The 13944-nt window shown below is 32.1% G+C and overlaps 1 protein-coding gene across 3 annotated transcripts in view; it reads left to right on the forward strand.

Annotated features, from left to right (window-relative positions):
* The window catches only part of LOC140443741 (uncharacterized), a 242234-nt gene that overhangs the window by 206050 nt on the left and 22240 nt on the right, over positions 1-13944 (forward strand). For all 3 annotated transcript variants that reach the window (XM_072535150.1, XM_072535151.1, XM_072535152.1), the window contains 4 exons: positions 4045-4106; positions 8570-8759; positions 10213-10562; positions 12333-12656. In XM_072535150.1, coding sequence (XP_072391251.1) covers positions 4045-4106; positions 8570-8759; positions 10213-10562; positions 12333-12656 — 926 coding nt within the window. The remainder of the gene's footprint in view (positions 1-4044; positions 4107-8569; positions 8760-10212; positions 10563-12332; positions 12657-13944) is intronic.

Genomic DNA, 13944 nt, shown 5'->3' on the forward strand with positions numbered 1-13944 from the left:
GGGACACAGAACGAATATTTATTTTTAAAACGGAGTAGAATCGCATTTAGACTTTATGGTCGCTCGAATTCGGTTGACTGTTTACTCGACTAAGAATCCGGAGTGTTCAGAGGTAAATTAATTCTAATTAATCGGCTCTATTTTGGCTTTAAGTTCATTTAATGTCTGTTGTGGGTTATTCGTTAGTGGCTGTTTCATTTTATGCTATACTGTTTCAATGACATTTAGGTCAGGACTGTTAAAAGGCCAGAAAGGACGTTTATATTGTAGTTTCCAAACCAGTTTTTTGTGGTTCTGGTCGTATAACAGTTCGCTTCGTCCTGCTGAAAAATATAATTTCCGCCAGCATTTAATTTCACAATACTTGGTAGTAGGTATTTTTTTTTTGAAGTATTTGTTGATATTTCGCAGAATTTACGATCCCCTTAATAAATTGAAAAACATTCTAAACCTGAAAATGCCATATAAACCCAAATCATCACTCATTTAGGAAATTTTACGGTCCGTTTCAAACGGTGTTTATGAATGACTCGTTTGCGGTTATCATCAACACATACTTCGAATTTTGATTCTTTACTAAAAATTACTCTTCCCAATCTTCTACCGACCAACAAAGTTTAGATTTTGCCCAAATGGGCATGGCAGGCTTTAGTTTTGCTATTAACAGTGGCTTTTCCTTTGCCTAGAAGAAAATGTGTTAAAATATATTAAACTTCGAATATTACGTTTTAAGAATAAAAGGTTTTAAGTTTTTACCTGTAATTCAACCATATAAAAATTTAAATTTAGATTTATGTTTTCACTTGCGTCAGCATTCCCTTGACAGACTCAATCACGTTTCATAATTCCATTCAGCTGTAACTTGCCTTAGAACATTTCTTCTACCTTTTTTGCAAACTTTTACTAATATTCTCCTGTTCCAATCAGAAACTAGTTTTGGACCACCCATTTTTTTACCTTTTTTTATCTAAACAACTTCATGTTTCGCCATAATGTTTAATTAGGTTTCACACTGTAGTTTTACGAATATTAATTTCATCCGTCACTTCAAATATTGTTTTATTGCGGCAATAATTTTTAATCACGAACTCCAGGCACCATTTTATTGTATAATATAATGATTCACTCAATTTGACAAGAAATTAATTGTAGAATATAATTTGACGTTTATTAGAGTGCTTCGCTGTATTGCTTTCGCGACCTAATGGTCTTATCTTGTGTGGTTTTTAGTCGTTACTTCATACTGTCCCATTATTTAGTTGTCACTGATTTGTACATATTTTGATGATCCTTATGACATTAATAGGTTACGTGGGTTGCATTAAACAATATGAATTACGTTTTGTGATTATACATCATTTATAATTTTGCTTATTAAGCATTATTATCATAACTATTTAAAAACAAATAATAAATTAACAGTCAAACGCATGAATTTGTGATATATTTTAATTTGTCCCACTATATAGTTGTTAGGGCTCATATCTCAACATATCAAGGTGTTATAAACATACTTATTCAAAGTTCTAGCATATTTTTGCAAAACCGTGCCATTCATTTCTTACAATTATTTACATTTAATCATTGGTTAAATATGAGGAAGCATATTCAGAATTAAGAGAAGTTAAAGCTGGAGTTACACAAGGAAGTGTCCTGGGGTCAGTGCTATACCTGCTCTATACCAGCGATCTTCCATCATTAGAACCTAACACAATTGCGACATTTGCAGACGACACATGCATTCTAGCAGTCGGACAAAACCACGAGGATACTATGCTACAGAACTCTGTTGAACAAATTAACATCTCGACCAGGCAATGGCGTATCAAATTGAATGAAACAAAATCTGTTCATGTCAATTTTACTAACAAAAGGGAACAACATATCCCAGTTAGTATAAATAGAAACCAAATACCTTATGCAAATACGGCAAAATATTTGGGTATGACATTAGATTCCAAGCTACGTTGGAAAGCACATATTAAGAAAAAAAAGAGGAATTAGAAATTAAGTTCAGAAAGATGTACTGGTTGATGGGAAAAATATCCACTCTGTCTACTTATAACAAATTTTTATTGTATAAGCAAGTCTTTAAACCGATATGGACATATGGGATATAGCTATGGGGCTGTACAAAAGAAAGTAACATCCAAATTATACAACGATATCAGAATAAATTATTAAGGAACATCGTTAACGCTCCATGGTACTTCAGAAACTGTGATCTTCATCGAGACCTCCAGATGGATACGGTTATCCAGACAATAAGTAAGTTTGCCGGGAGTCATGAACAAAGGCTCTTTAACCACGTGAATGTCGAGGCCATCAAACTCCTAGACAACGCCAACCAGATAAGAAGACTTAAGAGAACGAAGCCGTTTGAGTTAGTGCTATAAGTGAGTGAAAGTGAAAAAGCAGATCAAAGTGCAGCTAAAGTACACGTTAGCTAGTAGTACTATAATGTATTAGAACCTAAGGAATATTGCTGAATGTAACCTTAGATAAGTTTTTTGTAATATTTTGTATATAGAACTAACTTGCTTATTGATCATAGTGAATGTATATGACATGACAACTGATTGACTCCAGTATAAATTTCTGACAATATGCAGGTCCTTGCCGAAAATTCCACTATCTTGCAGGACTTCTGTCATTTTGTTGTGTTGAACTTTGTCAAATGCCTTTTGATAATCAATGAAGCAAGCATATACTACACATCTATACATCTATAATACAACTATATATATATATATATATATATATATATATATATATATATATATATGTATATATATATATATATATATATATATATATATATCTGTACATCTTTGGAATAGCAGTTGTATGCTGACTAGGGCATCTTTTGTTCCCAGACCTTTCATAAAACTGAATTACGTTGGTGATATTTGTTCTTCGTAGGATTTGTGTAATCTCCGCGCCATATTTATGATTTTTAAAAAATGTTTCAACAAGTGACTCATGAGACTTGTTGTTCTGTAATCACTGCACTTTTCGGTTCATTTTTGGCAGTATATATTAAATTCTGATCTCAATCCCTTTCTGGGTATGTTTCCAGTGTTATATATCTCGTAAAAAATGATAGCTAATTCTTTCCTGAAGTTCTAAAAGTTTGAAGTTGAAGATCGAAAAGTTTGATATTTCTGTGTGAACTTCATCTGGACCACAAGCTTTTCCATCTTTAAGGGATAATATTGTTGCTTCCACTTCTTCTAAAGGGATGTCCTGTGTTCGTTATTTATTGTTATGCTCTTAAATCTTAGAACAATTCTTTTATGGAAATTTTAATGTTAATTCTATTTGTTCCATATTTACAATTATTTCTCTTGAATCATTTTTGATTTTTCCTATTGATTTCTTCTTGAATTTTCCTGTTTTTTTTTGACCTTGTAAACGCCAAATGTGTCGTCTTTTTTTTATTATATTTCGATGTCTCTGCATTTAGCTTCGAGTTCTTGGTCCTTTGTTCTCTGATTTTTGAACTTGGTTATTGATAGACGTATATCTGTGCATATCATTATCTATTTTGCCCTTTCGTCCTTCTTTCATTAATTGGATCCCATCAGTCATCCAAGATTTCTTCTTGTCTGTACTTGATGTCAGTATTTTTTTCTTTACAGTTTTTGTGACTAAAACTATTTTATTTATTTTTTCTTCTGAGCTGAGTCTTTTCACGATTTGAATTCTGACCTTTGGATCTGCTGGGTATGCGAGTTGAAAATCTCGTGACAATAAAATACTTAGGACAAAAGACATTCATTTTACCGATGACTCATAAGTTTTAATCATCAATACTACAAGTTATTTACCAATCGATCTAGTAAAACCTGATAAGAATTTCTTTAATTACGTTTACAAAGAAATAAAAAAACTGTCGTAATAACACTTCTAGTTGAATATTAGAATCGGAATAATTTAAAAGCTGAATCTTGATAACCAATTACTTACAGGTATGTCAATTAACTATACAGCTAGTTTTTTGAGACATCCAACTCAACTAACATTCTTACCTCTTTTTTATAGGAATGGTGGAAATCAGTGTGAAGTACCTTCATGTAAATCTGCAAACCAGGACCCTGAAACAGGTAAGAAAAAGTAATACAAGTAAAAACTCTAAACTGTAATGGCATTAGTCTGATTACCAAAAATTCATAACCCATATAAAATCATCAGCTATCGGGTCTAATAATAATTATATTATTGCATCTTCTTCTATTTATTCCGACATTACCCGGGACTGAAAATTTGTATAGGATATGAATATCATAATCATTTCTTTTTTGAACTTCCTATCGTTTGACGATGTGCCTAAACTACAAAAGTCAGATTTATATAAATGCTGCTAAGCATTGCTTTCGTTATTGTTCTCTACATTTCCTCTATTTATCTTTTCAACGTTTCTGCGGAAATAAACGATGGGTCCTCCACAAGTGCTTCTAACTCCAACTACCCGTCTTTTCATACTTTCAATGCAGTTGTCGATGTGTATTAGACAAATTCTCACTTCCTCAGTATTTGGAAAATCTTAGTTTTCTATCAAAACGCATACATGTCCAATCGGATTTAAATTACGCAAACGTGCAGGCCAGTTAATGGCCGGTATTTCGGCTTCGTTTAAAAAAATCATTTATAGAACAAGCCATGTTTGGGCGAGAACTTTCTTACATAAAGAGGAAATTGTCTCCAATATGCGGATCGTATATGTTAGTGATGGATCGAGATGTGAAGTTAAACTTCCTCCATCAATCTTCATCATTTTTTTTTTTTTGAAAATTGTTTTACAGAATCTGTCTACATCGACAATAAGTGTTTCTAATGACTATCAGTTTACTTAATTTATAAATTAGATAAACCTGTTAAAATGACTAAAAATCAGCCTAATTAAAACTAAAACCTAGTAGGTAATGTTTCTCTCCGCTGTTCAAATCACAAGTTAGTCCATTAACTTGTAATCTCACATTGATCTTAATTTCCTGAATTTTTACAGTTTCGCCGTGTATAATAATTGTGAAATATTTCGATTAGTACATTAATTAGAGTTTGTTCAACTTGTTATAACTGTTACAATTGTTATAACTTTGAATTGAAATTGGTATATTGTTCTTCATATTTGGAGCCTCATGCAAATTGGAACTAGCTGCTGAACTATTTTCAGGCTTAACTATTATGTCTTTCTATTCTATATCTATATCTATTATGTATTTCAGGCTTAACTTCACTATTATGTCTTTTAATTGTACTAGCAGGCGTTAATATGTGCTGTCTGCTCATACGATAATGTGCACCTTCAGGTGTTCTGACGACACATGATCTTGGAAAATGACTTATTTCTATCCCAGTATCTGTTAACCACGGTGATGATGAAACCTTTTTATAAAACACATTTTCTCCAACAAATAGATTTGGAAGGTTCTAGCTGACCTATCGTGATATTCTTTTACTTTTCTTTCTTTTTCCTTGGTAAACTTGTTATATTCGTCCCTATCGATTGTTTTTGGTATGATTATATTTTCACTAACAGGTAATTTCATTATTAAATTACGTTATATTCATAACTGAGCTGGAGAATAACCACATTCTAATTTTGTATTTCTGTATTGCAACATTCCCTGTTATGGATCAGAGCCTTACTCTAAACACTTATTAAAAATATTCTTTACAGTCTGAACTGTTCTTTCTACCAATCCATTACTTTTTTGGATAATAAGGACTAGAACTTTGATAAGTAATATCTCAATCTACTAAAAATGACTGAAATTCTGTTGATGAGAATGGAGGACCATTATCAGACATTAAGATCAATGGTATTCCATGTCTCGCAAATGTAGACTTTATTGTACTAATGACCTCTTTTGCTGACGTATTATTTAAAGACAGTATTTCAAAGTATTTAGAATAGTAATCTACTAATAATATATATGTCACTTTACTATAATAAAAAGATCAACTTTCTGCCAAGGCAAAATTGGTGTTTCATGTGGTTCTGGACTATTTAATCTATGATAATTAATACATCCTGGACACTGTTCAACTTTATTCTTTATATCTACTGTCATACGTGGCCAAAAAACCAGTGTACGTGCTTGTCGAATACATTTTTCATATCCTAAATGACTTTCATGAATTATTTCTAATATGACTTGACGCAATGACTCAGGAATTATTATTTGGTTTCCTTTAAAGAATAGTCCATCCACACCATGTATTTCATGATTAAAATTATAATATCGTTTGATTTATATTTTCAGTTTATTTTTCGAACTTGGCCAACCTTCACTGTAATATCTTATTGTGGATTGTAAAACTCATCAGTTTTGGTTGCTGCCTGTATTTCCATTAATTTCTTTGAATACAGCTAAATTTTTAACTAATAAACTTCCATGTATACGTAAATCTTTATCTCCACTATCAGTATTATCTGGACCTTCTACTGGTGCCCTTCTTAATGTATCTGCGATGAAAAGAAATTTTCCTGGAGTATAGCTAACTTCTAGATCGTAAAGTTGTAAGTTTAGCATCATCCTTAAATGATGGTATGGGATAATGACATATTTTTATAGCTTTGTTTAAATTACGGGGATCCAGACAAACTCTCAAACTTTCTTCGACTAAGACTATTGAATTTACCCATTCACTTGCTTTTCATCCATTTACTTTTCTATTACTCCCGTAGAGAACATTCTGTTTAATTCTTCTTCTTGGCGGTTCTATAATAGGTTTAATATTTTTATCAATTTTTAATTCATACAATAGGTATGCAACCTAGATTAGTAAAAACTTCTTTATTTTTCTCTCTGATAGACTCATGTTTTACTAGACCTACTCTTTTGATTAATTTTAATTTCTGACAAGTATCTAGAACCACCCAAAAATTGTTTCACACTCCAAATTCACAATAATGAACTCAATACTTTCACTCTGTTTCACATAACAAATTTACTTTTTCTACTATAGGTATCACCGCGTTTGAAAAAGACTTTAAATTTGTACATGTAGGTACAAGTTCTAACTTTTCTAGATTAACCTCATTAAAGAATTCTATTGACATCACTTTATGCACCTATATCTAAATATCATACATTTATTTTATTGATTCTGACTACAATTGACTTTTCGTACCACTTGATTATTTTCATTGTTACTCTGGTTTGCATATCCATTATTTCTTGGTTTAAAATTAAAGTTCAGACTCGTTACCTGACTTTAATTGTTCGTACCATCTATATTTTACCGTTGATTATCATTTCTCCAACTTGGACCTGGAACATCATTTCTATACCTTGAATGATTCGAATTGTGACTCTTGTTGTAACTGCTATTTTGGTAAAAATTCGGACCTGGACCATTTTTATTCTTATGCACTTTGTATACCACCGTTTCTGAATTATTTGTATTTAACTGTTGTACTTGCAGTTGAGTTGTAAATATATTTTGAGCAATTTGTAATACTTTTTCTGTCTACAGATCTACTTCTTGCAATAGTTTTTGCTTAATTGAATGGTGTTTAGGATTTAAACCAATAATCATCATGTCACAAACTAAACTTTCTTTTTCAATTAATTCTAATTCACATTTTAAACTCAAATTCTTTAAACTAGTCATGAAATCCTCAATGGTTTTACCATCTTTTTGTACTCTAGTAAGAAAATAATGTTTTTCTACTGTTAAATTTTTCTTCGGGTTACAATATTTTTCAAATCTACTACTTCTTTAAATTTTATAGTATCCATGTTAACCTCAAATGACTTGCAAACATTTCTTGCATCTCAATGTAGTATAATAGTAGTCTCGCATCATTTTCCTTCTCTAAGCCTGTCGCCCTTAAAAATATTATGAAATTCATGCACCATTCTTCTCAGTTGGAAGCCAAATTTCCCTCCATTGACAAAGGTTGAATTTCATTGCCTACTAAGTTAATTTTTATTTTTACAACGACTGGTTGGTTCGGCTCGACAGCATCTTGTTCTTCCATGGTTGACGAATTTTATATCTTGACTGTTTCACGTGTTGTTAGGTTATGTTTCAACTTTTGTGACTATTATAATGACTCTTCGATATTTGACTTAATTTTTTACTTCTGACACCATGCTTGTTCTACTCCGTGGGCTTTTTGTTAGAATAGGCGACCAGTTTCGGTATATATTATTTATTAAAAACAAACTAATAATTACATCTAAATAACCATAGGACGAGTGTCTGTAGGCTGTCCATGTCTGTCGCCATCTTTTTACTTCCGGGCTTTTTCTATTTCATATGTCACTAATGTTAAGATAGGTCTACAACTTAACACAACATAATAGAATAGAATCTGTTAAATATCAGAAAAAATCTGTCATAAGTAGAATAAAATTTAGGTATTAATCCCGATAAATGTTTCTTACTTTGTCGTTTATTATACTGACCTAAGCATTAGATAATGATTTAAAAGATCTATATAATATATTCGAGAACAAAAAACTGTTTATAATAACTGTTTATAATAGTTTAAATTTAAATTTTACTTTAAAATATATTGATATGTTGTATATATACCTGAATTATATTTTAGGCAATGTCAACACTTCTCACGAACACAATGTCAGCCAACAGTCCAGAAGAGAATCCCTATCTTCCATTAGTGTAGAATCTTTGGGCTCCCTAGAGGCTGAACAAGCTCTTCTAGCACAATGTATTTCTTCAGGAATGCCTAAAAGTCACTCAGAAACCAGATCTAAGCCCTTGGATATACCCAATTCTAGGTATGTATTCTTCTTAATAAGTAAAAAAAGATTTTAAATAATCTACATTTCTTACATTACTTTACCAAAACAGTTTAATTTTTAAAGTAATTTAAGTACTTTTTAAAGTAAAGTAAAATTTTGTCGCCGTGTTATGAATTCACTGGTTTACACGCACGGCGCCACAGGTATAAAAAAATAGAAGCTAAAGCAACAAAGAAAACGTTAGTTGTTTAATAATTTAGAACTGCATAAACGTGATACAACCACTTTTTAAATACAATATTACATTTTTACAAATATTAAGTTTATTATTAATTTGAAATTAGGAACAGAAAGGATATTTAATTTAAAAAGTGTAATGACATCCCCCTTCCCGTATACAGGCTCTCCATCGTTCCAACAATCAATGCCGAATATTTTGAAAAATCAAATGTCTCTGTCGAAATGCATTAGCAGCGTGTAAAGTTCTATCCCTTAATTGTTTTGCACTATTTATTTTCGCGAATAAACATAATCTTTCATGCATTCCTAAAACAAAAAGATCTGGATCGCGCTGTGCCCATTCAATTGGTACTTCGAGTCCCCTTCATATTGTAATGTTTTTATTAATTCTAATTTATTATATTGTTCTTATTTTAATTTACTAAAACACGATAATTTATATCAAGTTATTAAACCACTGTACAACAATTTATTTGACTAATAATTACATAATTTATCTATTCGAACGTTACAATTTAAACGCGGCGCGAATCTTCAAAATTAACTGTTCTTCCCAAATAAAATGTCCTGTTATATACCCAGTACCGTTAGACTCGAAAAGTCGACGGCCCTCTCGACTAGACAGAGCGGCGAAATGGTCTCTCAAAACTGGTATGTTTATATCGGCTCGTCTCCAGAAAGTTCGAGTGTTGTTTTTATAGGACCCATCGTGTGTCAGGTAGGCATTACCTAGAAAATACGTGAATGAATGAGAATATTAGTAATAAATATATTTACGGTTTTGGATCAGAATTTATCGTAACAATATCCAACGTTCTGGATATTATTGAAATAAAAATACACTAAGCTTGTCGCTATAATGGGGTGGAGGACCATACTACAAAAACACATACTTTGTCTGATCCCTAACGTTACATTTTGTAAGTAGAGAGACAGATCGTTTTGTTCAAAAAGTTTCAAAATCTTTAGAGGTTTATTTCATATAGCTTCTCACTGCACGATATATACGTCCTTGGATATCAGGAAAATATCTTACGGAGAGTCAATGGACTTCCAAGTGAAGAAAATCCAACTATCATAACTGATTTCTATTTGATATGAATCAAATTTACATTAAGTTTACTAATTGCTTATAAAGGAATGAGTGTATTGTAATAGAAATGTATATCTATTATTTTCAGTTGTTTATATTTGAATAAATAATTGTTTCCCGTTTTATTCCGTAATGTTTTACGTGTAATTATTCTAGATCACAATCGATGAACCCCGTATCGCACTCTTATGATTCATCAAGTCCGTCATTAACTGATCACCATTCAAAAAACGTGAGTGCTGCGTCTGTTGCCGGGAACACACAAGAATTGCCCACCAGCAACTTGATCTACAACGAAGAGGATCCAGCAAATCAGTCCAGCGCGGTAGCAGGCGTAGAAAAAAATCCAGAAATCCTACAGGAGAACGTGACAAAGGCGGTGGCGGAGAAAGAGGCGAGAGATCAACCTCAAGAAGTGCGAGAGAAAACAGAGATCCTAATAAAGAACAACCTCACAGGTACATCACAGGCCAAATGCTCGCCTACAGGAGAGATCTCATTCCCAGGTAATTAACTGTCTATTTACAAATTATGTATTTAATGTTATTAATAACTACTAAAAAAATAAAAGGGGAAAATCACAGTGGTTGGTTGTACACCATCGTGTAAAAAAACTTATATAGAAGTAAAGACTTCTTGTGTATAATGGAATATTTTATTAAAAAATAATTTAAAATTTATCCAAAAGAATTACAAATCTTCAAAACGTTTTCGGTATAGTCTGGCCATCGTCGTGTAGAAACTCTTATATTACATGAAAATCGTGGGTAACTTTAATGTTGTAATGACACCAGGTCGATGTTATATCTCTCCTGCTCAAAAGGGGGAAAACAACTAGCTATGTGTCTTGACGATCTCCATCTTAGTTTGGCTATCCTTTTGATGACGTCAGTCACCTTGGTTCTTTTCCTGATCTCTCCGTTATTTATTTTGTCTCGCAGGTTATTCCTAACATCAATCGCTCCATTCTTCTCTGTGTGACTCTCAGTTTGGTACCCAAGGCTTTTGTTAAGGTAAGTGTTTCCGCTCTGTGTGTCAACACTGGGAGGACGCATTGATCAAATACTTTTCTTTTTAGGCATGTGGGCTTTTACTTTTAAAACTTTTAAAAGTTTCTCTCAATTTTCCATATGCTGTCCATCCAAGACCAACAAATTTGTCATTATTTTTGTTTTCCAAATTTTCCATATTTAAACCTACATTTTCTGTAGCAACAACGAGTTTCTGCCTCTTGTCATTCCTATTTCCTCAGCTATTATGACTTTATGCGAAACGTAAGTTGTTTAGATATTCTCCATCTATTTTTATTTTCTTTCTCAGCCAATCCAAATTCTTAAAAGCACGTTCCTGCACAGTATTAAAAAAATTAGATTACATTAGGTCTCCTTGTCTAACTCCACGCTTTATTTTTATGCGATTACTATTAGTATATAATTTGACAGTGGTTGTTGCCTGCATTCTTTAAGCGTCTGTAGTATTTTGCTTAGCTCAACTGTGTCAAAGGCTTTGTAAAAATCGACAAATATTAGCACTAGAGGTTTATCGTATTCCAATACTTCCTCTATTATGGTTTTTATGTCGTGTTGATGGTCATTAGCTCCGTAACTTTTTCGGGATCCTGCCTGTTCTCTTATTTGATAAGTATCTAATTGTTTTTCAAGTCTTTTAACTATTATTCGTATAAACAATTTGATGAAATACTCGATCCAGGGAGTCAGCACGCTATCAATCTATACAAAATCAATTAAAACGTTTAATTCAAAGATATGTCGTGAACTTAGCCCACGAAATTGAACACTAAGATAGTTGTTAACGGTTAAAATACATATTTTTCAAAACAAAAAAATTACTGCTAGCAGGAATATTACTATTAAAACGCAGGAACGACGCCATTTTGACATTGTCAAAACTCGAAATTCTCAGTATCAATCATCGACTTTTAGCATATATGTATTCTATTGTGAACAAACAAGCTACTTCATTTATTGGTGTTAGGTTTTGTGATTAGAAAAGCAAGGTAATGTAAAAAATAATTCGTGTGCGAATTATCGTAAATATAATAATACATGTGCAAAAACGAGCAAACGAACTTTAACAGTGATAAAACATTCAATAACTTTGATTTCGGTGTAATGATTGTATATAACATATTGAATTGGATATATTGTTTTTTTTTTCTTTATTTTTAAGAAGAAATTAAAATGGATTTAACAATAGACTAATTAATACTTAATAATACTAAGTTCTAAGAATTAAATAATATTTGTATTTTCTAGAAGGGACGAAGAATGGATCTAGAAATTCACTGCACAAAATTTTAGACGTTATGGAGGAAAGACTAATTCGTAGTTGTGATGATTCTAAAGCAGTAGATAACAGAATGCTCGATCCGGACGCGATGATCGAATCCCTAGATCGATTTACAGCAGAACTGGTATCACAGGCTAGTCATCTGAATAAGGAAGAAAATTATAAGGTATCTACAGGTGATAATACTTGGAATGAAGAAGTATCACCCAATGATGTCACATTTCCAAGTATTTCCGGTAGTGCACCCAACGTTATTACATTCAGTAATGAAGAAGAGGAGATTGTGGAAGGTAAGATTCTCCAGCTATACACAACAAATAAAATAACTCACAAAAATTGTAGCTGATGGCAATAAATTTTACATTAATTGATCGGGAATTCTAGTTCAATGTAATACTTTTGCAATATTCTTTTTCAATATTGGAATAAACGTTGATATCAGCCACTGATTTTTGTTATTGTACGCGTCGAATATACGGTTGTAACGTTTGACTAATATTTCTAACAATTTATAATCAATTAACTTTATTAACTCTATTTAATATCTAAGTATTTCGTCGAGTCGTACAGCTTTTCTTCCTTTAATTTGTCTTATTGCATAAACTACTTCTAAATCTAAGATGTATGGTTCTTTGATGGTAATGGTATTGGTTTATTGTATAAGCCTTACTAGGCAGCATTCAGCCTTACCATTTCAAAGGCCTTTTTTAAGTCAATCAAGCAAAGCAACGCCGGTCGATTTTATTCCAGTGCCTTTTCTGTGATTTGTCTTATGACAAAACTGAGTCTGTACACGATCTTCCGCTTCAGAAGCCTTTTTTTCATCCTCAAGTGATATTTTCTCGGTTATTAGCCAAACCAATTAGCCTATATTTGTCCAATGTAGACCCCCTTAAAATTTTCGCTTAGTGAAAATATATTCATTAGTTTCAGCGTGGTGTTCAATAGATTGATTCCTTTATATTTTTCCGGATTTTTTTTATCTTTTTTAAAGATGAGGATTAGTACGCTTATTTTTCATTCTTTGGGTACTTTGTTGTACTGTAATATTTTGTTGATGACCTGTGCTAATTGATCTGTCATCATTGTTCCGCAGTATTTTAATAGTGTTATAATTTGTTATTTCGTCCATGACTACAGCTTTCTGTTTTTTAAATTTTCTTTGTGCTCCCTACACTTTCACTATGCTCATTCTGGTTTGTTTACCAGTTGTAATTTCCGGTGTTTCTGGTTCTGCTGGGCAGGTTGATCTTCTGAGTACAATCTTTTTAAGTAATCAATCCACATGTTTGTCTCTATGCCTTTAACTTCTAATTCTCTCATTTCTTGTCTCTGTCCTCTTATAAATTTCCTTATTTCGTGTAATCAGTAGAAGTCGTGTTCCAGATCTTTTGAGAAGGGTTCATAACGATTAATTTTGGTTTTTCGAACAAACCTGTGTCTCATTGCGAATTCTCTTATAGTTTTTATATGAATGTAGTGTCTTATTAGGTATGCATTCCATATATGCTTTTTTTTGTTTTCTTTGCATTTTTATTTTACTTCCGTACAGAACCATAACGTTTTGTTGTGGAATTT

Source organism: Diabrotica undecimpunctata, chromosome 6, assembly GCF_040954645.1.
Source record: "Diabrotica undecimpunctata isolate CICGRU chromosome 6, icDiaUnde3, whole genome shotgun sequence".
NCBI lineage: Eukaryota > Metazoa > Arthropoda > Insecta > Coleoptera > Chrysomelidae > Diabrotica > Diabrotica undecimpunctata.